The sequence below is a fragment of the Schistocerca gregaria genome, chromosome 7 (genome assembly GCF_023897955.1).
Source record: "Schistocerca gregaria isolate iqSchGreg1 chromosome 7, iqSchGreg1.2, whole genome shotgun sequence".
NCBI lineage: Eukaryota > Metazoa > Arthropoda > Insecta > Orthoptera > Acrididae > Schistocerca > Schistocerca gregaria.
In genome coordinates, this window is record NC_064926.1 from 404,360,617 (window position 1) to 404,386,130 (window position 25,514).

The following is a 25,514-nucleotide window of genomic DNA, read 5'->3' on the forward strand; positions in this document are numbered from 1 at the left end:
CCGGCCGGCTTTCATCATTTCCTTGGGAGTGATCACATTAGCATTTGTACGAACATGATCACATTAGCATTTGTACGAACACAAGGAGGCATATGTGACTCATTCAGCAGGCGTGAATCCTATCATATGACACACGTTCTGTCACAAATGCCGTGTATGACACACCAGACGTGTTTTCCGGTGGAGGATTCGGTTGACTTGTCACCTTGTCATTAAAAGTTTGCGCTTACCAATCGAAAGTCACTTACTTTCGGCTGTTAACAGAACAGTTGTGCAGAATCAACTTTCATTATAGGTCTGTTCCTTACACCTCTATATTGAAAATGGACGTTACAACACAACACAGACACAAATCTGAATACAGCGAAGCCTGAAAAAAAAAGGATCAATGGCAGGAGGTAGCTTTGAACACGCACTAGAGATAATGCATGAGGATGCAGAGTTTCCATGATGTTCCGTAGCGCTGCCATAGTTCCTTCAGTCACTACCATCCGTCATAAGTGATGTCTCTCCATACTATGACGCTAGGAGTAACTCCGCTGTTCATCTCCAGTACATTGGAAGAAAATTATCTCTCACCAGATCGCCCCCATACCCGGCGGCGATAAATGTAGGACTGTGATTCATCACTGAACACAGCACGACGCCTTTCATCAGCAGTGAATGCTTTCTGGTCAACGCACCACTCCAAACGCAGCCGTTCGTGTTATGGTTCTAATGGCAGCCTACGCACGTGGCGGTAATTCTCTACTCTAGCTGCTGCTAGTCTCCGATTAATGGTGCATGTAGTCCATTGCTTGTTCTAGGTTGCCAGGCACAGGTCTGAACTGTATACAAGTGTGTGGTGCACAATAAAGCGACCCTGTCTTAAGGTGGCTAGACGCGTCGGCTGGAACCTTAATTACAAATATGCTGGTCTTCACGTTCCCATGCAGTACAACATCCGGACAATGTCACATCCGAATTTCCACAATAGCTCGATATTACACAATTCGATCAGCCGGCCAAACGAAGACTCACAACGAGATAGCTTTCAAAGTCTGGCAATTGCTGATAATGCTGTCCCATACCAGTACGCGACATTTCCTTGTTCTTTACGGTCACTCAACATCTGGCGCTGTTCACGTCTCTTATATATCCTACTAAGCCTGATAAAAGCACTAAACACAAACACCAATGCACTCTGGTGGCCGTTGTACAATGTTACAGGGAATTGGAACTCCCGACCTTGTCTTCTCCTTGATTCACTTATCTGCTTTAACTTCCGCCCTAGCATGGATTATATCGGTGACTAATGATTATTGACAGCTACATACAGTTTCATCAGAATCATTTGACAGCCAGTGCTGAAACCTGGCATCCTCCATATCTCCCCGCATATTGTTGACTTCAGGTACACTCATAGACGTTGCTCTTCAATTACGGAGATTTCCCTGTCGTATCTTACCACTGGGGCCAGCTGCATCTATCATGCGTTCACTTGGCTACATGCCCTACCCAGCTCCTGTACATTCTCTTCAATGCCAACATTACGTCGCCTACCCTCAGTTTTTTAAAGGTTTTCCCATTGAAAGTCGACGTCACTGCTGCAAGTCACAGCAGGCAGTGAACACCGCTTGGAAACTTCCCGTTTTAGACACATCGGAAGCTTAGTTTGAAAAACCCCATGTAGTTAATCGAAAAGTTATAATTTTCTGAAGGTTCGTTGAACTGATTACCATAAAACAAAAAGCGAGAATTCGAAATACCTGTACAGACTCACGACTTTTATATCGGGAATATTTGGTACCGTTAGAACAGCGGGAAAGTGTCATTTTACCCCTAATGATATTTGCATTAAAATTTACGACGTGTTTAAAGCGAGACCTATATTTTGTCCATTCATTTCTATATCACACATTTCAGCCGCCTTCGTAGCCGAGATTGTCAACGCGCGCCCATGCGGTGAGTGTGCTCGACTCTAAGGTAAGCCAGTTTGATTCAAAACGGTGGAAAATTTTCAGTGCCAGTATTTGAAGGGCAAGGGGAGGAGAGGTGGTGGCGTTAGGTTCCTGGGCAGCAGTCTTTGAGCCAATGCTTTGGTTTATATTTACAGCCTCTCTACAGTGTGTCGTGAAGTGAGGTCACATGATGATGTTGAGGCGATCCGTCTGCTGGATGTCTGTGTGAAGCTCGGCGGCACCCTTCATACTATTGGAGAGGAGTAGGCTGCGTGCTGACACAGGGTTTCACCCACTTCCTACCCTTGATCCATAACAAAACAATTCCAACACTGCACTGTACAAGCCATCATTACATTCATCCACACGAGACACATACACGCTTGACACCTCATAACAGATCGGAGGAAGGCAACGAGAAACTACGTCCACTGGGACATTGTTCAGAACTGCGAATTAATGAGAGATATCGACAGCAAATCCATCATTGATTCCACATTTCTACATTTCGATCAGACTTCTGATACCGTTGGGTACAAGACACGTTTAATAAAATTGTGTGCCTATACGTATCGTTTCCGTTGTGAGGCTACATTCGTGATTTTCTGTCAGAAAGGCCACAGTTCGTAGTAATTTACGGGGAACCATGGAGTAAAACAGACCTGCTATCTGGTACTCCCAAACTAAGCGTTATAGGTTCCCTCGTTCCCTAATATACGTGAACGACTTAGGAGACAATCTGAGCAATCCTCTCAGATTTTCTCCAGGTGGTGCTGCCGTTTATCATCTAGTTAAGTAATCAGAAGATCAAAACCAATTCCAAAGAGACTTAGACATGATATCTGTTCGGTGCGAAAAGTGGCAGTTAGCTCTGAACAAAGGAAAGTGCGAGGTCATACACATGAGTACGAATAGAAATCTATTAAATTTTGTTTACAGTATAAATCATACAAATCTGAAAGTTGTCAGTTCGACGAAATGCTCAGGAATTTCAATCACTAACCACTTACATTGGAACGCTCACATAAGTAATATTGTTAGGAATACAAACAGCGTTTTAATTTTATAACACTTAGAGGATGCAACAGCTCTACTGAAGACACTCGTCTGTCCTCCGCAAGAGTGCTGTTCGCTTACCAGGTAGATTGACAGAGGACATCTAAAATGTCCAATGGAGAGCATTTCGTTTTGTGCTTTCGCGAAATAGGGGAGGGAGTGTCTCGAAATCGGTAAACGAGTTGGGGTGGCAATCGTTAAAACGAAAGCGTTTCTCGTTGCGGCGAGATCTTTTCACGACATTTCAATCCGTAACTTTCTCCTCTAAATGTGAAAATATTTAATTGCCGCCAGCCTACACAGGGAGGAATAATCATAGTAATAAAACAAGGATAGCTCTTGCGGGAAAGATTTAGGTGTCCATATTTCCCCATGCGCTGTTCAAAAATGGAACGGTAGGGAAATAGTCCGAAGGCGTTTCGAAGAATACGCTGCCAGGCACTTAAATGTAAATCGGAGAGTAAACATGTAGATGTAGATTCCTACGCTTTCCCTGAGTATGGGAATACTTTCATTAATTACTACACTCTACAGCAGAATTAAAGGATCAGGTTTTCGAAACCCCGTACTTCCCACCCATTCCGACGAATAAGTTTGAAATTTGGGTCAACCTTCTCCTCTCATGGTGCAAAAATGCAGCTCCCTGCAACGTGGCTTCACAACGCTCCAGTGAGCAGGCTGTCGGCACATACGAAGAAAAGGCTGCAGCTCAGGAATTCGTATGATGGGGAAGGTAGGTCAGTGATGTCACATTGGCACCAAACCTCAGGACAGTTCTGCCCAGCGACACCGTGGACGTGTCAAACGACGAGAAGGTCCTCACACCATCTCTTATCCACATTTTATCCCTTCTTTAGACGCCTCTGCGATGACACTTAGAACCACGACGCCCAACTTGGAAATCACGCGGTTTTCTTATGAGCGGCTAAGGAAGACATTCCGTGTGCACCGCCGCTCACAATTGTGACAAAACGCTCTGAGAGGGTCAATTAAGCGACCCCTTTTACGGTCGACAACGATAGTTCGCAGTGCGATGACCGACAGGGAGACGTTCTTCGCAACTGTTATAACTGCTTACACCCTTGGACGCTTAAACCCGTTTCTAAGGACACTGTCAGGCTGCAGCCGTGTTGAACGTGACCTGTCCCCTCTGGACGGCAGCACGACCGCAATTTTTGCTCTCACTAGGAATAGCTCAAGGCCATTCGACGAAATTTGAACTTGATCCCTATGCATCTTTATCCCAACTTTTTCTCCTCTTTCTATGGCTTAGTCACGCGGGGGTTGGTGGGTGGGGGGTGAGGGGTGCAGCATTAAGATGTGCTTGAAAAAACCCTAGCTAATCAACACTGAGTGTCATCGAGGCACCTGCTTTGAGCCCGTTTGCTCGCGTATCATGTTATTTCTGGAAACCCAGGATCTACTCTGTAGGAATCAACATGGATTCCGGAAACAGCGATCGTGTAAGACCCAACTCGCTTTATTTGTTCATGAGACACAGAAAATAATAGATACAGGCTCCCAGGTAGATGCCATTTTCCTTCACTTTCGGAAGGCGTTCGGTACAGTTCCGCATTATCGCCTGATAAACGAAGTAAGAGCCTACGGAATGTCAGACCAGCTGTGTGGCTGGATTGAAGAGTTTTTAGCAAACAGAACACAGCATATTTTTCTCAATGGAGAGACGTCTACTGACGTTAAAGTAACCTCTGGCATACCACAGGGGAGTGTTCTGCGACCATTGCTTTTCACAATATATATAAATGACCTAGTAGATAGTGTCGGATCCATGCGGCTTTTCGTGGATGATGCTGTAGTATACAGAGAAGTTGCAGCATTAGAAAATTGCAGCGAAATGCAGGAAGATCTGCAGTGGATAGGCACTTGGTGCAAGGAGTGGCAACTGACCCTTAACATAGACAAATGTAATGTGTTGCGAATACATAGAAAGAAGGATCCTTTATTACATGATTATATGATAGCGGAACAAACACTGGTAGCAGTTACCTCTGTAAAATATCTGTGAGTATGCGTACGGAATGATTTGATGTGAAATGATCATATAAAATTAATTGTTGGAAGGCGGGTGCCAGGATGAGATTCAGTGAGAGAGTCCTTAGAAAATGTAGTCCCTCAACAAAGGAGGTGGCTTACAAAACATTCGTTCGACCTATAGTTGGGTATTGCTCATCAGTATTGGATCCGCACCAGGTCGGGTTGACAGAGGAGATAGATAAGATCCAAAGAAGAGCGGCGCGTTTCGTGACAGGGTTATTTGGTAAGAGTGATAGTGTTATGGAGATGTTTAGCAAACTCAAGTGGCAGACTCTGCAAGAGACACGCTCTGCATCGCGGTGTAGCTTCCTGTCCAAGTTTCGACAGGTTGCGTTTCTGGATGAGGTATCGAATACATTGCTTCCCCCTACTTATACCTCCCGAGGAGATCACGAATGTAAAATTAGACAGATTCGAGCGCGCACGGAGGCTTTCCGGCAGTCGTTCTTCCCGCGAACCATACGCGACTGGAACAGGAAAGGGAGTTAATGACAGTGGCACGTAAAGTGTCCCCCACCACACACCCTTGGGTGGCTTGCGGAGTATAAATGTAGACGTAGATGTAGAAATTTACCTGCCTGAAACTTCCGACACCATTCTACCTTGCGACTGCTGTAACGCCTGCAGGGAGGCAAAGACTGCCTGAAAGATCCAGTAAGGGTTGCCTAGCTCTCAGGCGCTACTCTAGCAGTTAGGCTTAATTACTCCCAATGTAGAGTACTCTGGTTGCCAGGATATAAAACAGCGGGAGCGTGTGGTGCAGAACAGAGATAGATACTGCCTATAGGTTTCCTCAGTGACACGCTCTCTCTCTCTCTCTCTCTCTCTCTCTCTCTCTCTCTCTCTCTCTCTCTCTAGAATCACAATCCCACCTTCTCGTTTGGCATGTACTCTAGTTATACGCACTGTACACTTTCTAAGCAGAAGCTGGCTACAAAAATGCTTGATCTAACATCGTGTTGATAGCAACGCAGTTGTTTCTTAACCCTTTAGTGACCAAATTATTTCCGGAAGTTGTAGACTTTTTATTGGGCTAAGAAACTGTTCATAAAATCATAGTTTAAATCTTGAGAGTTTAGCCTACGAGTATAAAAAAAATAGTGGGAACTATTGTTTCCACAGAACTCTGCAGTAACTTCACATGCTAATTTCAAATAAATGTGTTTCTTTATTTTTTTGTACAAAAACATGTTAAACATTACATTTATATTTGTATTAGTTCATACTGTCCTTTGCTTTCACTAAGGTGATGTACTATGGAACTTAGAGAAGCAAGGTGCTGCACACAAAGGTACACGACAGTTGCTACACATTATTTTTGTTCTCTTTCCTTTGTTCTTGGCGCTACATTGGCGGCATCTTCTGTTTGTTGTACCTTTTGTAGGGAAATGAGTTACAACTTTCTTCAGACAAACCTCAACTGGTACTCCACACACCCCTCTTTTTGGTGTTTGAAAATGAACAGGCCTTCTCTTACGACTTGAGAAGCCAGAGATAAGCTGTTTTGCCAAGTGCAATCTAAATGTTAGCTGGTCTGCTTCTGTATTCTGCAGCTTCCACATAACGTAGGAATTGACAACTGCCAGATCCACAAGAAAGAAAAACAGTTTGTGCCACCACTTATATGAACGACGGCCTACAGCATACCATTCACGTAGCTGATCAAATGTATCCAGTCCTCCCAATATTTTATTATACTCTGCCACAGCCAATGGGCAGAATACTTCACTTCTGCTTCCACTAACTTACCTTGTAATATTTATGTAATTTTCAGTGAAATCCAGCAAATAAACACGAATACTCAAAAATGGGTCAAATGGCTCTGAGCACTATGGGACTCAACATCTGTGGTCATCAGTCCCCTAGAACTTAGAACTATTTAAACCTAACTAACCTAAGGACATCACACACATCCATGCCCGAGGCAGGATTCGAACGTGCGACCGTAGCAGTCGCGCGGTTCCGGACTGCGCGCCTAGAACCGCTAGACCACCGCGGCCGGCAGACACGAATACTATCTCCCTCATAAATATAAAAGTAGATGAATACAACACAAGTCACTTCACACGCAAAAGGAAAGCACACTGTACAAAAAACCCTGTAGCGGTCGAAACAGTGGCTCCTTTTCACGCGGAAACTGCGCTTCTGCATTGATTGACTCACAAGGTAGAAATACAACAGCTTTTGCCGAACCGTTGACAATATACACATAGTTAGCACACTCTAACAGAGATGGTAGCACAAGTTAAAAGTGGAAACACGGATTACTACTGAACTTACAGCGAAAACAAATAAGTGGGAACTAGAGTTCCCACTGGTCAGTAAAGGGTTGTGAAAGGCAGTCGCGCTAAGACAGCTTGTTGGTGTCATTACAGAGACACATGCCGCGCGGGGGACGCCGCCGCGGCCATGTTGAAATGGCAGCAACAGCAGCCGGCGCACCACCAGCCGGGCCAGGCGCTGCAGCACCAGCACCACGCCGCTCGCCACCGCCACCCCCCGCACCAGCAGCCGATGCAGCCTCCCGCGGCGCCGTGCAGCGCCGCTCCTGCCGCTGCCCCTGCCAGGAAGACTGGCCCGCCCAGCGAGTCTTCGGACGCGCCGTCGGCGTCCAGCACCACCTCAGCACCCATCACCGTCCGCGTGCCTGGTGCAGATGACTGTGAGTCTCATTCCGTCTTCTGCCCTCCCATCGTCAACGTGTTACTGTAAAACACCGACTATCCGAAACACGAGGCGTATTTCGAAACTAGGGCCCGTTAGATCTCTAGAAGAGCGTAGCGTTCCAAAGGATTGGAAAAGGGCACAGGTCATCACCGTTTTCAAGAAGGGACGTCGAGTAGATGTGCAGAACTATGGACCTATATCTCTGACGTCGATCAGTTGTAGAATTTTGGAACACGTATTACATTCGAGTATAATGACTTTTCTGGAGACTAGAAATCTACTCTGTAGGAATCAGCATGGGTTTCGAAAAAGACGGTCGTGTGAAACCTAGCTCGCGCTATTCGTCCACGAGACTCAGAGCGCCATATACACGGGCTCACAGGTAGATGCCGTGTTTCTTGACTTCCGCAAGGCGTTCGATACAGTTCCCCACAGTTCCCCAGTTTAATGAACAAAGTAAGAGCATATGGACTATCAGACCAATTATGCGATTGGATTGAAGAGTTCCTAGATAACAAAACGCAGCATGTCATTCTCAATGGAGAGAAGCCTTCCGAAGTAAGAGTGATTTCAGGTGTTCCGCAGGTGTGTCGTAGGATCGTTGCTATTTACAATATACATAAATGACCTTGTGGATGACATCGGAAGTTCACTGAGGCTTTTTGCCGATGATACTGTGGTATATCGTGAGGTTGTAACAATGGAAAATGGTACTGAAATGCAGGAGGATCTGCAGCGAATTGACGCATGGTGCAGGGAATGGCAATTGAATCTCAATGTAGACAAGTGTAATGTGCTGCGAATACATAGGGAGATAGATCCCTTATCATTTAGCTACAAAATAGCAGGTCAGTAACTGGAAGCAGTTAATTTCATAAATTATCTGGGAGTATGCATTAGGAGTGATTTAAAATAGAATGATCATATAAAGTTGATCGTCGGTAAAGCAGATGCCAGACTGAGATTCGTTGGAAGAATCCTAAGAAAATGCAAACCGAAAACAAAGGAAGTAGGTTACAGTACGCTTGTTCGCCCACTGCTTGAATTCTTCTCAGCAGTGTGGGATCCGAACCAGATAGGGTTGATCGAAGAGATAGAGAAGATCCAACGGAGAGCAGCTCGCTTCGTTACAGGATCATTTAGTATTCGCGAAAGCGTTGCGGGATGATAGATAAACTTCAGTGGAAAACTCTGCAGGAGAGACGCTCAGTAGCTTGGAACGGGCTTTTGTTGAAGTTTCGAGAACATGCCTTCACCGAAGAGTCAAGCAGTATATTGCTCCCTCCTACATATGTCTCACGAAGAGACCATAAGGATAAAATCAGAGAGATTAGAGCCCACACAGAGACATACCGACAATCCTTCTTTCTACGAACAATACGAGACTGGAATAGAAGGGACATCGATAGAGGTACTCAAGGTACCCTTCACCACACACCGTCAGGTGGCTTGCGGACTATTGATGTAGATGTAGAAATGGAAACCACAGTGAAAATCAAAAATGTGTTTTATTTAAGATACGAGGGATGTACAGAAAGTAAGTTCCGATCGGTCGCGAAATGGAAACCACTGGGAAAATCCGGAAAAGCTCTGCACAGATGTGTTGGACAGTGTCTCTAGTATGCCCGTCTATCGTGCCGCGTCGCTCTTTTCAGTTTTGAGTGAACAGTGAGCGCGTAAAGATGCGTTGGGAATAGCGTCTCTCGCCAAGTATGAGGGCCTGCTTAGAGATTTCGCCTGTGTCATGCAGCCCACATAACACAACTGTCGAGCAGTACATTCTTCACGCCAATTCTTGGCCGCACACTGCAGGGGCAATGAAGACGCTCCTGCAGCGTTTCCGATGAGAAGTGTTTGATCACGCACAAGACAGTCCATAATTGGCTCCCCCTGAGTCTCATCTCCGCCCACAAGAACCGCTTCCTATGAAGACAAAAATTTTCCACAGACAACGATCTGCAGACCAATTCAGATAACTGGCCGAAAGCACAGGTGGCTCCTTTCTAAGACGAGGATATTGGAAAGCAACACTAAGACAAAACTCGACGTTGGAGCGGCGACTATGTAGAGAAGTATTTGAAAGTGTACCTAACTGCTGCAGATAAAACGTTTCTGGTTTTCACTGTAGTTTCCATTTCGCGACCGATCTGAACTTACTTTGTGGACAATCCTCGTAGTTAGCCACACCTTCCAGCAACGTCTCCACATAGTCGCCTCCCTGTCTGATACATTTGTCCTGGAATTGCACCAACTTTCCAATACTCTCGTTATAGAAGGCAGCCGCCTGCACTTTTCGCCCATTCTCTACCCTGATCTGCAGTTCGTTGACTGTACCAAAACGTTGACATCATAGCCAGCGGTTCATGTCAGTAGAGATGAAAACCAAAGGGAGCAAAATCTGGGCTATATGGACGGGGATCAAGCACTTCCCAACGAAAACGTTGCAGGGACATCCTCATTGCCCCTGCAGAGTGCGGCCGAGAACTGTCACGAAGAACGAAATACATGACAGTTACTTTGTGTAGGATGCATCGGATCAAGCTAAATCTCTCACGGGCACTCATACCTGGGGGAAGACAGTTTTCTAGGCATCTTTACGTGCTCACTGTACGCTCAGAATTGAAAAGACAGACTTGACTCGATCAACGGGCATACTAGAGACCCTGTCCAACACACCCAAACAAAGATTTATCGGATTTCCACTGTGATTTCCGTTTCGCGACCGATCAGACCTTACTTTCGGAATGCGCCTCGTTATTAGCAACGGGGATGCGTCTGCGGATAAACGGATAACTGATCATTTTCCAAAACATGTTGTACCAGTGTTCATAGGTAATAGCATAGGCTATTTTACAAATAACGCTAAAAACTGTCCAGACCACATATCCAGGTAAAATATTAATATTAGGAACAGTCAGACAATATCAAAAGTTAGATGACGGGTTTAGAGATGAGGCTGTCATCTTCAGTTAAAATATAACAGAATCTTGGAAAATGTTAATGCTTTACGAGTATAAACAGTGAAATCGTCAGACCAAACAATACATTCCGTTCTTTAAAACGGAAATTATTTTCTTTACATCGTTAAAGCATAATGGAAAAGCAAGACCGAAGTGCTGGTTTCTCTGCCGAGTAATCAATCTTCTGAATTTATGGTTTGATGCGGTGCGCAACGAATTTCTCTCCTGTGCCAATCTTTCTGTTTCAGAGTAGCACTTGCAACCTACGTGCACGATTATTTGCTAGACGTATTACAATCTTTCTCTTCCTCTACAGTTTTTACTCTCTACACATCCCTCTAGTACCACAGAAATTATTCTATGATGTCTTGACAGATTTCCTACATCCTGTCCCTTCTTCTTCTCGGTGTTTTTCGAATGTTCCTTTCTACGTAGATTCTGCGAAGAATCTCCTTATTCGTTACCTTAACAATCTACCTAATTTTCAACATTCTTTTGTTGTACCATATCTCAAATGCTTCGATTCTCTTCTATTACGGTTTTCCACAGTCCATGTTTCACTACTGTACACTGCTGTGCTCTAAACGTACATTCTCTGAAGTTTCTTCTTCAAGTTGAGGCCTATGTGTGACATTAGCATACTGCTCTTGGCCGTGAATGCCGTTTTTGCAATGCTAGTCTGTTTTTTATGTCCTCATTTCCCTGTCCGTCATGGGTTGTTTGCTGCCTAGGTACCAGAATTCTAATTTCTGATCCCCAATCCTGATGTTAAGTTTCTCGTTGTTGTTGTTTGTGCTACTTCTTATAAATTTCGTTTTTTTGGTTTATGCTCAATCCACATTCTGTACTCATTAGACTGTTCATTCTATTCAACAGATCTTGTAATTCTTCACTTTCACTAAGGATAGGAAAGTCGTCAGCGAATCTTATCGTGGATGTCCTTTCACCTTGAATTTTAATCCCATTCTTGGAGCTTTCTTTTATTTCTGTCTTAATTCACTGATGTACAGGTTGAACAGTAAGGACGAAAGATTGCATCCCTTTCGTCCCAAATGTTTAAGCTATGCGTCGAAGAAGTAATTATTGAAATTTAAAGAAAATACATCAGTGAAATCGCATTGTCATTTGTGAAACTATGGCTGATGTGAGGGCCGGATTTAACAGCTGAGGAGTGAATAGTAATATGTGCGCGGTTGCACGAACTTACACAGTGCTATCTTCAGCGAATGTGAAGAAGAATTGTAGAACGTGTTGAATGGACTGAGCGTAAACAAAAGATAATAAAAGTAACGAGCAGTAACATAAATTAAATTAGTGATCAGCTTAACATAATAATTGAGGACTACAAATTAGGCGAAGTGAAGAAATTCTGCAACATAACACATGAATGACGAAGCAAATAAGACATAACAAGTAGACTCGCCAAGACAAAGAGGGCATTCCTGGTCAGAAGAAATCCACTAGCATCAAACATACGGTTTAACTGATGAATTAATATTTGAGGAGGTTCTTCTGGATCACAGTGTTCTTTAAAAGTGAAACATGAAATGTCGAGAAAAGGGAAAAGAAGAATATCAAAGCGTTTGAGATGTGATGCTATAGCAGTGTGCTGAAAATTATGTGGACTGATAAAATCAGAAACAAGATTCTGCGCAAAAGTGGTGACGAGACGAACACGTGGAAAGCAGTGAAGATCAAAGGGGAGAGGATGGCTCTGAGTACTATGAGACTTAACATTTGAGGTCATCAGTCCCCTAAAACTTAGAACTACTTAAACCTAAATAACCTAAAGACATCACACACATCCATGCGCGAGGCAGGATTCGAACCTACGCGCCACGTCAAATTAGCCGAGCGGTCTTAGACGCTGCAGTCATGGACTGTGCGGCTGGTCCCGGCGGAGGTTCGAGTCCTCCCTCGGGCATGGGTGTGTGTGTTTGTCCTTAGGATAATCTAGGTTAAGTAGTGTGTAAGCTTAGGGACCGATGACCTTAGCAGTTAAGTCCCATAAGATTTCACACACACACACACACACACACACACACACACACACACACACACACACATAAATGATCTGGTAGAATGCTTCGGATGCTTAACGCTGTTCTCAGACGATGCGGTTGACTATAAGAAAGTAAAAAGCCAGAATATTCTAACGATTTGCAGAAGAATCTACAGAGGGTTGATAACTATGCAGAGACTGGCAGTTGACACTGAACATAAATAAATGTACCGTATTGCCCATACATAAGAAAAGAAGTCCACTACTGCACAACTACACTGATGATGAAAATTGCTGGAAACAATATACGCTGTTAAAATATCTATGAATATCTATCCGAAGCGGCCGTAAGTGTAATAATCACATAAAATAAATACCAGGAAAAGCTCGATGCCAGACTGAGATTCATAGGAATAATCTTAAGGAAATGTAATTCATCTACTAGAGAAATGGCTTACAAGGCACTTTTCCGACTGATTGTTGGGACCCTTGCCAGCTTCTATGATAGAGGCGATCGAGAAGATCCAACGAACAGCGGGGCGTTTCCTCACGGAATCGTTTAGTCGACGCGAGATCATTACAGAGATGCTTAACAAAGTCCAACAGCAGACGCTACAAGGTAGGAACTGTGCATCACGGGTAGGTTTACTATTAAAATTTCGAGAGATCACTTTCCGGGACGGGTCGGGAACTACATTACTTCTTCCCAAGTACGCCTCGCGAAATGATCATAGCGAGAAAATTCGAGAAATTAGAGCGAACGGAACAGGGATGGGGGATCAGTTAGTGGTAGCAGAAGTACTCTCTGCCACACCGTCAGGTGGCTTGCGGCGTATCGACATAGATCTAGACATTTTCAGTGTATTGCTTCCTTTGACGATTCTGCGGAGAAACTCCTTACTCCTTATCTCGTCAGTCCACATAATTTTCAACATTCTTCTGTAGCACTACACCTCAAACACATCTCCTCTCTTCTGCACCAATTTTCCCCCTGTCCATGATTCACTACCATACAGTGTTGTACTCCAGACGTACATTCCCATAACTTTCTTTCCCCAATTAAGTTCTACGTTTGATAGCAGTAAACCTCTCTTGGCCACGAACGTTGTCGAGCCTGTATTAGTCTTCTTTGTATCCCTCCATACTTCGTGCGGCATGGGTTGTTCTGCTTGTAAGGCAGTGGAGTCCTTAAATTTGTCCATTATCACCAATTTTGATTTTAATTTTGTCGATGTTCTCGTTTCTGATACATCTCATTCCCTCCTCTACCTCTCTGTCCATCACCTGCTCACCCTGACCCTGTCCATCTCCTTCCATCCTCTTCCCTCCCCCTCTCTGTCCATTGCCTTTCCCCCTCTTTCACTGACATTGAGCCTCGTTTATTGTTGTTGCAAACTAAACCTTGACTTGGAACTGAAGACGCTTAAAATAAATGGGATCACTGTATGTGTAGCTCATGGATCTTTGAGGATAGTAGCTTCAATGAAAGTATTTGGCATAGCTCTAGTCAGTGAGTGGGTAGGATTATAAAGTTAGCGATAGACACAACTTCCCTGTTTTCTGTTAAAACCAACTGCGAGGAAGAAAATGAAACAGGAGCGCTATGGGACTTAACATCTATGGTCATCAGTCCTCTAGAACTTAGAACTACATAAACCTAACTACATCACACAACACCCAGCCATCACGAGGCAGAGAAAATCCCTGACCCCGCCGGGAATCGAAGCCGGGAACCCGGGCGTGGGAAGTGAGAACGCTACCGCACGACCACGAGATGCGGACCGCGTATTGGAGACGTCTGTTCCAATGGTTTGAAATCTCCGCTATTGTAATTAAAACTGACTACGAGATAGAAAACAAAACCGCGCAAACTTAGTGCACTGTATAGCACTTTCTCGTAGTTGGATTTAACAGAAAACCTATATATTACTGTATAAAATATTTCAGTGTATATCCGTCTGATTCCATAGTAATCGGGTTGAAGATTTAAAGGGAATGGGTTAAGAACTTTTCATGACATGAGTGTACGTAGTGGTAGTGTAAAATAATTTGCATTTTAAGTAGCACATGTATTATAAAACACATGTGTGGTATGTCTGTCTGAATCTAATAGTACCAGTATCCTTTCAGTTGAATTTTAATCCCACTCTTGAACCTTCATTTATTTCCGTCACTTCTTCGATATACCGATTGAACAGTAGGGACGAAAGACTGCATCCCTGACTGAAACCATTATTAATCTGAGGAGTTTGTTCTTGGTCTTACAATCTTGTTGTTCACTCTTGATTCTTGTAAAGATTTTGTACTACCAGCCATCTTTCCCTATAGCTTACTCTAATTTTTCTCAAAAAATTGAACGTCTCCCATAATTTCACTTTGAAGAGCTCATTTTCAAGATCGACAGATCCTATGGGCATGTTCTCAGTTTACTCAAGACTTCCTTACATTATCGAGAGCAGCCTCCCTCGTGCTTTACTTCACTACTCAAAAAAACATACACTGCTGGCCATTAAAATTGCTACACCACGAAGATGACGTGCTACAGACACGAAATTTAACCGACAGGAAGAAGATGCTGTGATATGCAAATGATTAGCTTTTCAGAGCATTCACACAAGGTTGGCGCCGGTGGCGACACCTACACCGTGCTGACACGTGGAAAGTTTCCAACTGATTTCTCATACACAAACAGCAGTTGACCAGTGTTGCCTGGTGAAACGTTGTTGTGATGCCTCGTGTAAGGAGGAGAAATGCGTACTATCACGTTTCCGGCTTTGATAAAGGTCGGATTGTAGCCTATGGCGATTGAGGTTTATCGTATCGCGACATTGGTCGAGATCCAATGATTGTTAGCAGAATATGGAACAGGTGGGTTCACGAGGGTAATACGGAACGCCGTGCTGGATCCCGACGGCCTCGTATCACTAGCAGTCGAGATGACAGGCATCTTATCCGCATGGCTGTAACGAATCGTGCTGCCACGTCTAGATCCCTGAGTCAACAGATGGGGGACGTTTGCAAGACAACAACCACCAGCACGAACAGTTCGATGATGTTTGCAGCAGCATGGACTATCAGCTCGGAGACTGTGGCTGCGGTTACCCTTGACGCTTCATCGCAGACAGGAGCGCCTGCAATGGTGTACTGAACGACGAACCTAGGTGCACGAATGGCAAAGCGTCATTTTTTCGGATGAATCCAGGTTCTGTTTACAGCATCATGATGGTCGCATCCGTATTTGGCGACATCGCGGTGAACGCACATTGGAAGCGTGTATTCGTCATCGCCATACGGGCGTATCACCCGGCGTGATGGTATGGGTTGCCATTGGTTACACGTCTCGATCACCTCTTGTTCGCATTAACGGCACTTTGAACAGTGGACGCTACATTTCAGATGTGTTACAACCCGTGACTGTGCCCTTCATTCCATTCCTGCGAAACCCTGCATTTCAGCAGGATAATGCACGACCGCACGTTGCAGGTCCTGTACGGGCCTTTCTGGATAAAGAAAATGTTCGACTGCTGCTCCGGCCAGTACATTCTCCAAATCTCTCACCAACTGAAAACGTCTGGTCAATGGTGACCGAGCTACTGGCTCGTCACAATACGTTAGTCACTACTCCTGATGAATTGTGGTACCGTGTTGAAGCTGCATGGGCAGCTGTACCTGTACACACCATCCCAGCTCCGTTTGACTCAATGCCTAGGCGTATCAAAGCCGTTATTACGGGCAGAGGTGGTTGTTCTGGGTACTGATTTCTCAGGATCTGTGCACCCAAATTGCGTGAAAATGTAATCACATGTCAGTTCTAGTATAACATATTTGTCCAATGAATACCCGTTTATCATCAGCATTTTTTCTTGGTGTAGCAATTTTAATGGCCAGTAGTGTATCACTGCACTAGTGCGGTGCGGTTTAACAACTAGGTGACAGTCTTCACACTGACGCAGCTACTTGTTCCGTGATGTAACAGCTCACCACCAGCTGTTAGTCATTTGTCGAAAGACAATGAAATCAGCTGTCAATTGCAGAACTGACAGTAAAACTTATAGCAATTTTATTTCGCTTTTAAGGTTCTCAGTTGACTGGCCTACGTAATTATGTTCCAGCTAATTACCCTGTATGAAACGAACGACGACAGATACGTGGACACAAGTAGAAACCTCTGTGGCGCAGGTGCGGACGCGAGGCTGCCGGTGTGGCTGGGTCCCCGCGTGGTGTGGGTGGCGGGCGTCGGCCGGCGCACCACCTGCGATGACGTGGTGGAGGCGCTGGGCGCCAGCCCCAGGGACTACGTCATCGCGGAGCGCTGGGGCCGCGTGGAGCGCCGACTCGACGGCAGCTCGCGCCTGCTCAAGCTGTGGAGCGCCTGGGGCGACGCGCAGGGGCAGGTGGGTACCAATAGGAATAAACTGGTTCCAGTCTTGTTAGCTGTCTATCTGCACCTTTTTAACGTACCATTAGATTAGATTACATTTACTTTCATTCCAATTGATCCGTAGTGAGGACGTCCTCCAGGATGTAGAACATGTCAGAAAAGCAACAATACACGACAAATATTTACCACTCAAACAAATAAGCTAATGTACCATTCCACAGGTCCCAAGTCGCATGGTCATTTTTTAATGAACGCTATATGAAAGAATCATTTTGCAAATACTAATGCACTGAATTTAAAATAAAAAAGTTTTTTGTTTATTTATAAGGTAATAAAAGTGTAATACAACTACTAAATACTTATTTACAATGAACACATTACTGCACTGAACTGGTGCAGAAGTTAGATTGTACTTACAAACACACACACACACACTTATTTACAATGAACACATTACTGCACTGAAATTGTGCACAATCGGTTGGTTCTTCTGAGAAATTCATCAATAGAGTAGAAGGAGTTGGCCACCAAGAAATCCTTTAGGCTTCTCTTAAACTGAATTTCTTTGGTTGTTAAGCTTTTTATGGCTGCTGGCAAGTTATTGAAAATGTGTGTTCCTGAATAATGCACACCTTTTTGTACAAGACTAAGTGACTTTAAAGCCTTGTGAAGATTATTCTTATTTGTAGTATAGATTCCATGAATTGAGCTGTTGGTTTGATAAAATGATATATTTTAATGACAAATTACATTAAGGAATAAATATATTGGGAAGCAGTAGTTAGTATCCCTAGTTCCCTAAACAGGCTTCTGTAGGATGTTCTTGAGTTCGCACCACATAGAACTCTTACTGAACGTTTTTGTGTGGCCGGAAAACTTTAGCTTGACTTGATGAATTGCCCCAAAAAATAACCCCATATAACATTATGGAATGAAAGTAAGCATAGTATGCCACCTTTTACATTTTTATATACCGTATGTCTGACAGAATTCGCATTGCAAATAGAGATTTGTTAAGACGCTTCAGCAGTTCTGCGGTTTGCTTCTCCCAGTTGAATTAATTATCAAGCTGAAACCCCAAGAATTTAACACTGTCCACTTCTTCTATCTGTTTGTCATCGTATGTTTGGCATATACTCGTGGGACACCCCTTACAAGTTCTGAACTGCATGTACTGTCTTTATTCAAAGTTTAGTGACAAAGAATTGGCTAGGAAACAGTGATTAATGTCCACAAATATTTTATTAGCTGATCTTTCTAAGACTACACTTGATTTGCTTTTTATTGCAATGTTGTATCATCGACAAACAATGATAACGGACACATTAAATGCAGAAGCAGGTTTTCCACACCTCAAGAAGCAGCTAAGAATAACAATGCCTTTAGCTTCATTTCCGTAACATCAAACGGTAAATTTCAAGTGTGCTCTACTATGTGTGTTCTACAGTCCCCTTTTCCTAGGTCAGTGGTCGTCAAACTCCTTAGCTCTAAATCCAGCACTGACATTGTGGCGTGGCACATTGGACCGCCCATGTACTGACCTTATTATTAATTGATAACGTACTAACTGGTTATAATTAAAGTGCATCTACTCACAGATGTCCAGTGTCGGTGGTAATTAACCTATCTCCGTTAATGTGGAACCAATTTATGCTGAAAAATATTTGCTCCAGTTTTGAACACCAGGTGTTAATCTGGCCCTGTGAATGCAAGAAAGACATATAGAAATTATATGAATGTGTGGTGTATGTCCTTTTGGACGCATCCAAAAGAACAGACACCACACATTCATATAACTGATTCGCCTCGAAGGGAAACGAAACGACCTTCTCGAGTGCAGATGCTCAAATACGTCCGTCCTCCTACAGGAATCTCTGAGTAGCGAACATGGACGTCACGGACAGGGACTACGAATAGGTGGCAATGGATGTGAGTGTGGGTCGGCCGAGAGGCGTGCTGAGATAGTTTGCGCAGTTGCGATCAACACAGTGTCCGGGAGGTGCGGTGGTGAGTTAACACAACTGCCTACTAAGCAGTTACGCTTCAGCGACTCACCGGCGAGGACGTGTGCTTGCCGTCCCGCAGGTCTACTGGCGTACGCCAGCTTGTTTACCGCTTATTACAAGCTCATTACAGTGACATGGAGAACTCCTTTAGGAAGAAAACTATCAAAAATTTTTTCCAAGCCGAAAATCCGAGGCTGTGACATATGAAGTAGAAAACTTCTTGCGTGATGAACTACGTCTAGATCCACAGGACACTGATTCGTAAAATGGGATTTTACGTGTCCGTTCGACAGTGCGGTCGCAAATTAGTATAGTGCGATATTCGTTTTACCGGTATGTATTAACAGGAACAGTAAAACACGAAGAATAACCAATGTTCCAGAGCGAAGGCACTGCCCTGGTTCGCGCTGACTGCTACCGCCGTGCAGAAGCGCGCTGCTCAGTCGCTGCTGGAGTTGTCGTTATCCTTCGTGTTTTGCTCTTCCCATTAATGCATATCGGTAAAACGAACATTGCACTAGTCTAAATCGGTAGCACCCTATCGAATGGTCTCGTAAATTTCCGCTTTAATTTTTTTTTTTTTTTTTTTTTTTTTTTTTTTTTGACACGGGAGACAAACCGACGCATTCCATCGACGGAGGAAGTCGTATAAAAGACATGATGAGCAAGAGTTACATGTCGTAAATATCTACCGAAACACTTGACGATCCGTAGGAAAGACAGCTGGGATTCCACACATTAAAAATATATACTGTATGTATCCTCCACCCACCCGAATGTTCATTAGAGCTTTCCAAAAAAAAAAAAAAAAAAAAAAAAAAATGAAGTAAATCGGGTAAGTACACTTCTAGAAGTATATCTGTAGGAGTACGAATTTGATTCATGCACAACAGCATCCACTTCAGCTCGTGTTTTATTGCGTCTGTTAAGTACGCTGTCTTTGACGCTGCCTGAAGTAAAACCATTTTTTGGCCAATCGTGAAGGGTAGAACTTCCTGACGGATTAAATCTGTGCCGGACCGAGACTCGAACTCGGCACCTTTGCCTATCGCGGGCAAGTGCTCTACCAACTGTGTTATCCAAGCACGACTCACGACACGGCTTCACAACTGTACTTCCGCCGGTACCTCAACTGTGAGGACTGGTCGTGAGTCGCGTATGGGTAGATCAGTCGGTAGAGCACTTGCCCGCGAAAGGCTAAGGTCCAGAGTTCGATGCTCGGTCCGGCACTCAGTTTTAATCTGTAAGGAAGTTTCGTATCAGATCACACACTGCTGCAGAATGAATGCACAGGGACTTCTCTCGCACCCCAAAGACCCTGATACCTCAATTCACCTTTGAACCTGGTGAAAAAGATGCTGTTACGTTCATTTTGTCGTCTACAGGAAACGCATTACCTGTGGTTAAGACGTCTGGGAAGCTTGGTCGTTTCCCTTTTCTCCAGTGTCCTAAAGCACACTTGAGAAGATCGACCTAGCACCTACTTCCGATTTGAAATCAGCCATTTGTGTAACTACCTGTCTGAGCTTCAGAGTTTAGGCGTTATTACGACGCCTTCACCTTTGCCAACGTATCCAACATTTCTAGAGTGTGGTAGGTTGCTGAGGCATAGTAACACGCGTTTCAGTGACATTTGTTTTACATCCTTTCTCCCGTGGGCTCTTTACATCAGTCATTCCAAATGCTAAGACATCCAATGATGCTCTAATTATTCGTGAATAGCCCTGTGGTTTATTGAATTTCTTTCTATGATTAATGTCTCCTTTCGAGAGTCATTGCAATACTTTCGTTTTGGTTGAAAATATTTAGCTGTAGTATAAAGAATGTTCCTTTTAAAAAGTTGGGTTTGACTCACTGCATCGGTGCAGTTCTATGGGAATTTATGAACGACATTCTCTTTGGATGAACGTAATGTAGGAGGAATAGCTAGAATCTTTAAAGTGAGCAATATAGTGAGTGGTGTGGAGTGAGAAGACAGTGCTATTAGTATCAGATATCATTTCACACCAATTCACACCAACCAGCCATACAAGAATACACAAACATGAAGGGAGCGTGATTGGGGGGTGGGGGGAGAAGGTCGGCTACATATTTTGGTAGGAACTGAGGATGTTCAGGACTGACACAATTTTTTTTTCAAAATTTTCTCTTTCCTTTTTTATTTTTTTCTAAAACGCATCATTTGCTGAATGCGGCACCCATGTAAACGCCAGATGTCCCTTCAGCGACCCAGGTACCGGAAGCAAGGACCCATATTTGGAGTACCGACTCGGCATGGGTGGCACCACATCAGCTGCAGAAAGAGCAAGACGCAGGGTAAGCCCTGTCACCGAGAACTGGATAAGTGACTGTTACACTACAAGAAAAATCACCACTCACCGATGACATTAAAGAAAGAAGCCAAAGTGCAAATCATTACTTAAAAATTGCCGTAAAAATTAAACGGGAAACCTCAAGTGCAGACTTCTTGACATTTGTTATTGTTATTGTGCAATGTAAACTGTACATGCAGTAATGAAAATCTGGTGCCGTTAAACTGTGAACAAGAAAACACAGAATGAACGCAAATGGGCATTTGCCATCAAACAGTAATTTACCTAACGTTACTCTGCGTGCTCACTTAGTAATCTATATTAGTACATATAACAAGCAAACAGCGGCCGCTCTAAGCTTCACCCATAGTTACTCAAACTAGTAAAATCGCAATTAGTACCTTAATTAGCTAGGCGCCACTTAAGATTATGTTAGTAGGCTCTTATGACTGTTCTTACAAGCACTAGACGTATCTTCAACTTGGACCTCAGTTCAAGGCGGTGACGTAACCCTTCTAAAACTAAACAAGCACTAGCTGTAACTTAGAATCACACATGCTATAATAGTGCGCCTTAGGCTACTCAGTAACGACTAAGTGATAATAAGTCTTAGTGTAGGCCTTTACGAAAGAATCTTAAGGCATCATTAAACAAGGAAGGAACAAAAACGTCATAGCAAACTAAAATACAACCAGGTACATATAATACTGCATCAGACGCAGCTATCATAAACAACGTATTCACAGATCACGCCACTAATTAGACGTATGACGAACAATAGTACTTCTAGTTTCAGTTTAGTTACTGGTATTGCACACAGTACACACACGCGGTACTTTCCGGGCATCCTCTCGCAAACGAGGAAACTATTTTCCCGTCAGATAACACTACTCATGCCATATCACTAAGAACTGAATCATCTAGATCTCAAACAGTAGCCCCCAGTCTTAAGCTAATATAACACACCAGACAGTTGGACTTCACTACGTTTCCAGAGGTTGAACTAGCAAAAGCACACGGCACATGTGTACCTCGTTACTGTTCGCACGTCACAGTGGAGTCACTCGCAGTGGAGCTATAGCATAGTCCCAAACGCGCCATCGCAACAAACGAGGAACACATATGCCATTGTTACTTACTACAGAGCCTCTCTGACACAGCTTGGGTGTACCGACCGTAGGAAGAATTGAAACCGTAGGGCTACCAACGCACAACACATATGTATCTAATCCCTGCTCGCACTTTTACAGTGGAACCACTCTCCACGGAGCTGTAGCTGATTGCCGAACGCACGACACAGAATAGACCAGGAACACACAAGCCTTTTTCTCTCCCTACAAAAGCATACGGACAATTGCATATGAGTTGCGAGCCACCGGCGACAAGTCTAATCTGGTGCTGGTAGAACGTGAGGTTAAACAGTACTTCCCCATTTCAAAATAAGTTAACAAATAATGTGACAGCAGATAGAACAATTCAAAATCACTTCCACTATCAGCCGCGTACTATACTTCCAACGTATAACTTTCGCTACTGAACAACTCTTAGGACAACGGACATAAACAGACAAATCCCAAAGGAGCACTTCAAACGCCGAAAGATGATAAACACTAGTGGAGAACTGAACAAGCAGCTTACCGTAGCTAGTAAATACGACACTGAACAGTAGACGAGTTCGCTACATTGCCCATAATGCCGTGATACCGTGCTAGCCGCATTAATACCTAAATATACCTCTACCACCTCGGCGACACAAGAAGAAAACTTAATCGCAACCGCACGAGGCTGCCGAGTCTATCAGTTAGTTCAACGAGAGAAGACCCCCTCCCCAAACCTCCGATCCCACCCTGTCTTCCAGGCCGATGCATGTGTGAGGTGGAAAGAGCTGCTAGGGAGCATTAGATCGACAGACAGCAGCCCGCACGGTTAGCTCTGTCTTCCGTTTTTTGTGAAGTCTTTTAACATTTCAGTTCTCTCTGCATGGTCATTTGGTCCGTTCAGGAAATGACCAAGCTATTACTCTTTCGCATGGATGACTTCAGTCACTGATATTCGCGCTATGAAAATGAAAGAATGCTGTTATATGCACTAAAAGCATTTCACCTGTGTTTGCTAAAGTTATTGAAAAGGCTGTGTTTCAAAGGGTAATTGATCATTTTGTATCACATAATTTGATATCAAATGAACAGCGCGGCTTTGGAAGTGACTTGACAACTGAAAATGCTATATTCTGTTTTCTCTGTGAGGTACTGGATGGATCAAAGAAAAGGTTTCGAAAGCTAGGCATCTTGTTTGATATAAATAAGGCGTTTGATGGCGTTGGTCACATAATATTGCTCCAGAAGTTGAACCATTATGGGATATAGAGAGTAGCTCACAATTGGCTCACATCTTACTTTACCAAGAGACAGCAAAAGGTCATTATTCACAGTGTTGGGAATGGCTGTGATGTGGGGTCTGAGTGGGGCACGGTCAAATGCTGGGGTGCTCCAGGCATCAGTGCTGGGGACTCCTGTTCCTTATTTATATAAATGATATGCCTTCTAGTATTACAGGTAATTCTAAAATATTTCTGTTTCGTGATGGCACTAACCTGTTAGTAAAGGACATTGTGTGCAACGTTGGTTCTGTTTTAAATAGTACAGGTCATGACCTAAGTTTATGGCTTGTAAAAAATAAACTAATGTGAAATGACGGTAAGACACAGTTTTTACGGTTTCCAATACAGAATTCAACAAAACCCGACGTTTTAATTTTACAGAATCGGCATGTGATTAGTGAAAATGAACACTTCAAATTTCTAAGTGTTCAGATAGATAGTAATCCGTCGTAGAAAGCCCACGTTCAGGATCTTGTTCAAAGACTTAATGCTGCCATTTTTCCTTTTGGAACGGTATCTGAAGTAAGTGATCGTTCGACTCGAAAAGTAGCCTACTTTGCTTCTTTTATTCGCTTATGTCGCATGGTATTATATTTTCGGGTAACTCTTCCCATTCATAAAGGATATTTGTGGCTCAGAACCGGGCAGTTCGGGCATAAGTGTTTTATTATTATTATTATTATTCTCGTGTCAGAAACATACGTTTGACACAGTTATGATTAAATTACTTTTGACCCAAACTTGGCCACTTCCAGTGCATTTTCTGTTGCTTGTTGAAGATCATCTTCTGTCCAGGAGACTGGGCACAATCGACACAGCATGTGCCGAACTGTCTGTTCTTCCCCACAGTCACTCCTAAAATCATTTGGATCAGTGTATCCCCATCTTGCCAAGTTTTGCTCTTCCAACTCCGGATCTCAGTCTATTCAGGGTCTTCCAAGTTGCCCAATCCTCATCATGGCCTGGAGGTAAATCTTCAATAACTCTTTTTCAACCTGGGGGAAGGTAGGTCGTAGCTCTCCATAGTTGTAACTTAGTGTTTTCAGCAGTGGTTCTAAGTTCCTTTGATGTCCTAAGGAAACTCTTCCTTGACTTCAGTCGTTGCGGATGCGGTTCACGCCCATACAGAGGATGGGTAATTTCCTGTTCCACTGCCTTTCTTTCCTTGTTCGCAGCTATCTCTCTTCGAACAGGTGGTGGTGCTACTCCTGCGAGGTGGTAAAACCATTAGACTGCAGTGGATATCAAGCAACCTGTTATAATTCTGCATGTACGTATCGTTGAGAGCTACATCCTCCTGTTTGGCATAAGTTGAATTATACCAGACAGGGCAGGTACGGTCTGCCGCAGAATCGCACAGCAATAAGTGGTGTAAGTTTGCAAACTTCTTGTCAACCTCTGTTCATTAGTCTGGGTATTCTGAAGATCGCCTCTCGATGTATATATTCTTCATTGTCGTTTCTTGTTAACAATATCAGCTTATTCCAAAGAGTCCGCCCTCGGTAGCTGAATGGTCAGTGTGGCCGATTGTCAATCCTCAGGGCCCGAGTTCGATTCCCGGCTGGGTCGGGGAATTTTCTCCGCCCAGGGACTGTGTGTTGTGCTGTGCTCATCGTCATCCTATCATCCTCATCAACTGCAGGTCGCCGAAGTGGCGTCAAATGGAAAGACCGGCACCCGGCGAACGGTCTGCCCGGTTGGGGGCCCTAGTCATACGAATAATTAAAATATTCCCAAGAATTAACAGATTTCACT

At 43.9% G+C, this 25,514-nt stretch overlaps 1 protein-coding gene across 2 annotated transcripts in view; it reads left to right on the plus strand.

Moving 5' to 3' along the window:
* LOC126281863 (ras association domain-containing protein 10-like) overlaps positions 1-25,514 on the plus strand; it is a 1,002,113-nt gene that overhangs the window by 966,545 nt on the left and 10,054 nt on the right. For both annotated transcript variants that reach the window (XM_049981129.1, XM_049981130.1), the window contains 2 exons: positions 7,427-7,713; positions 16,860-17,074. In XM_049981129.1, coding sequence (XP_049837086.1) covers positions 7,461-7,713; positions 16,860-17,074 — 468 coding nt within the window. In that variant the 5' untranslated portion in view covers positions 7,427-7,460. The remainder of the gene's footprint in view (positions 1-7,426; positions 7,714-16,859; positions 17,075-25,514) is intronic.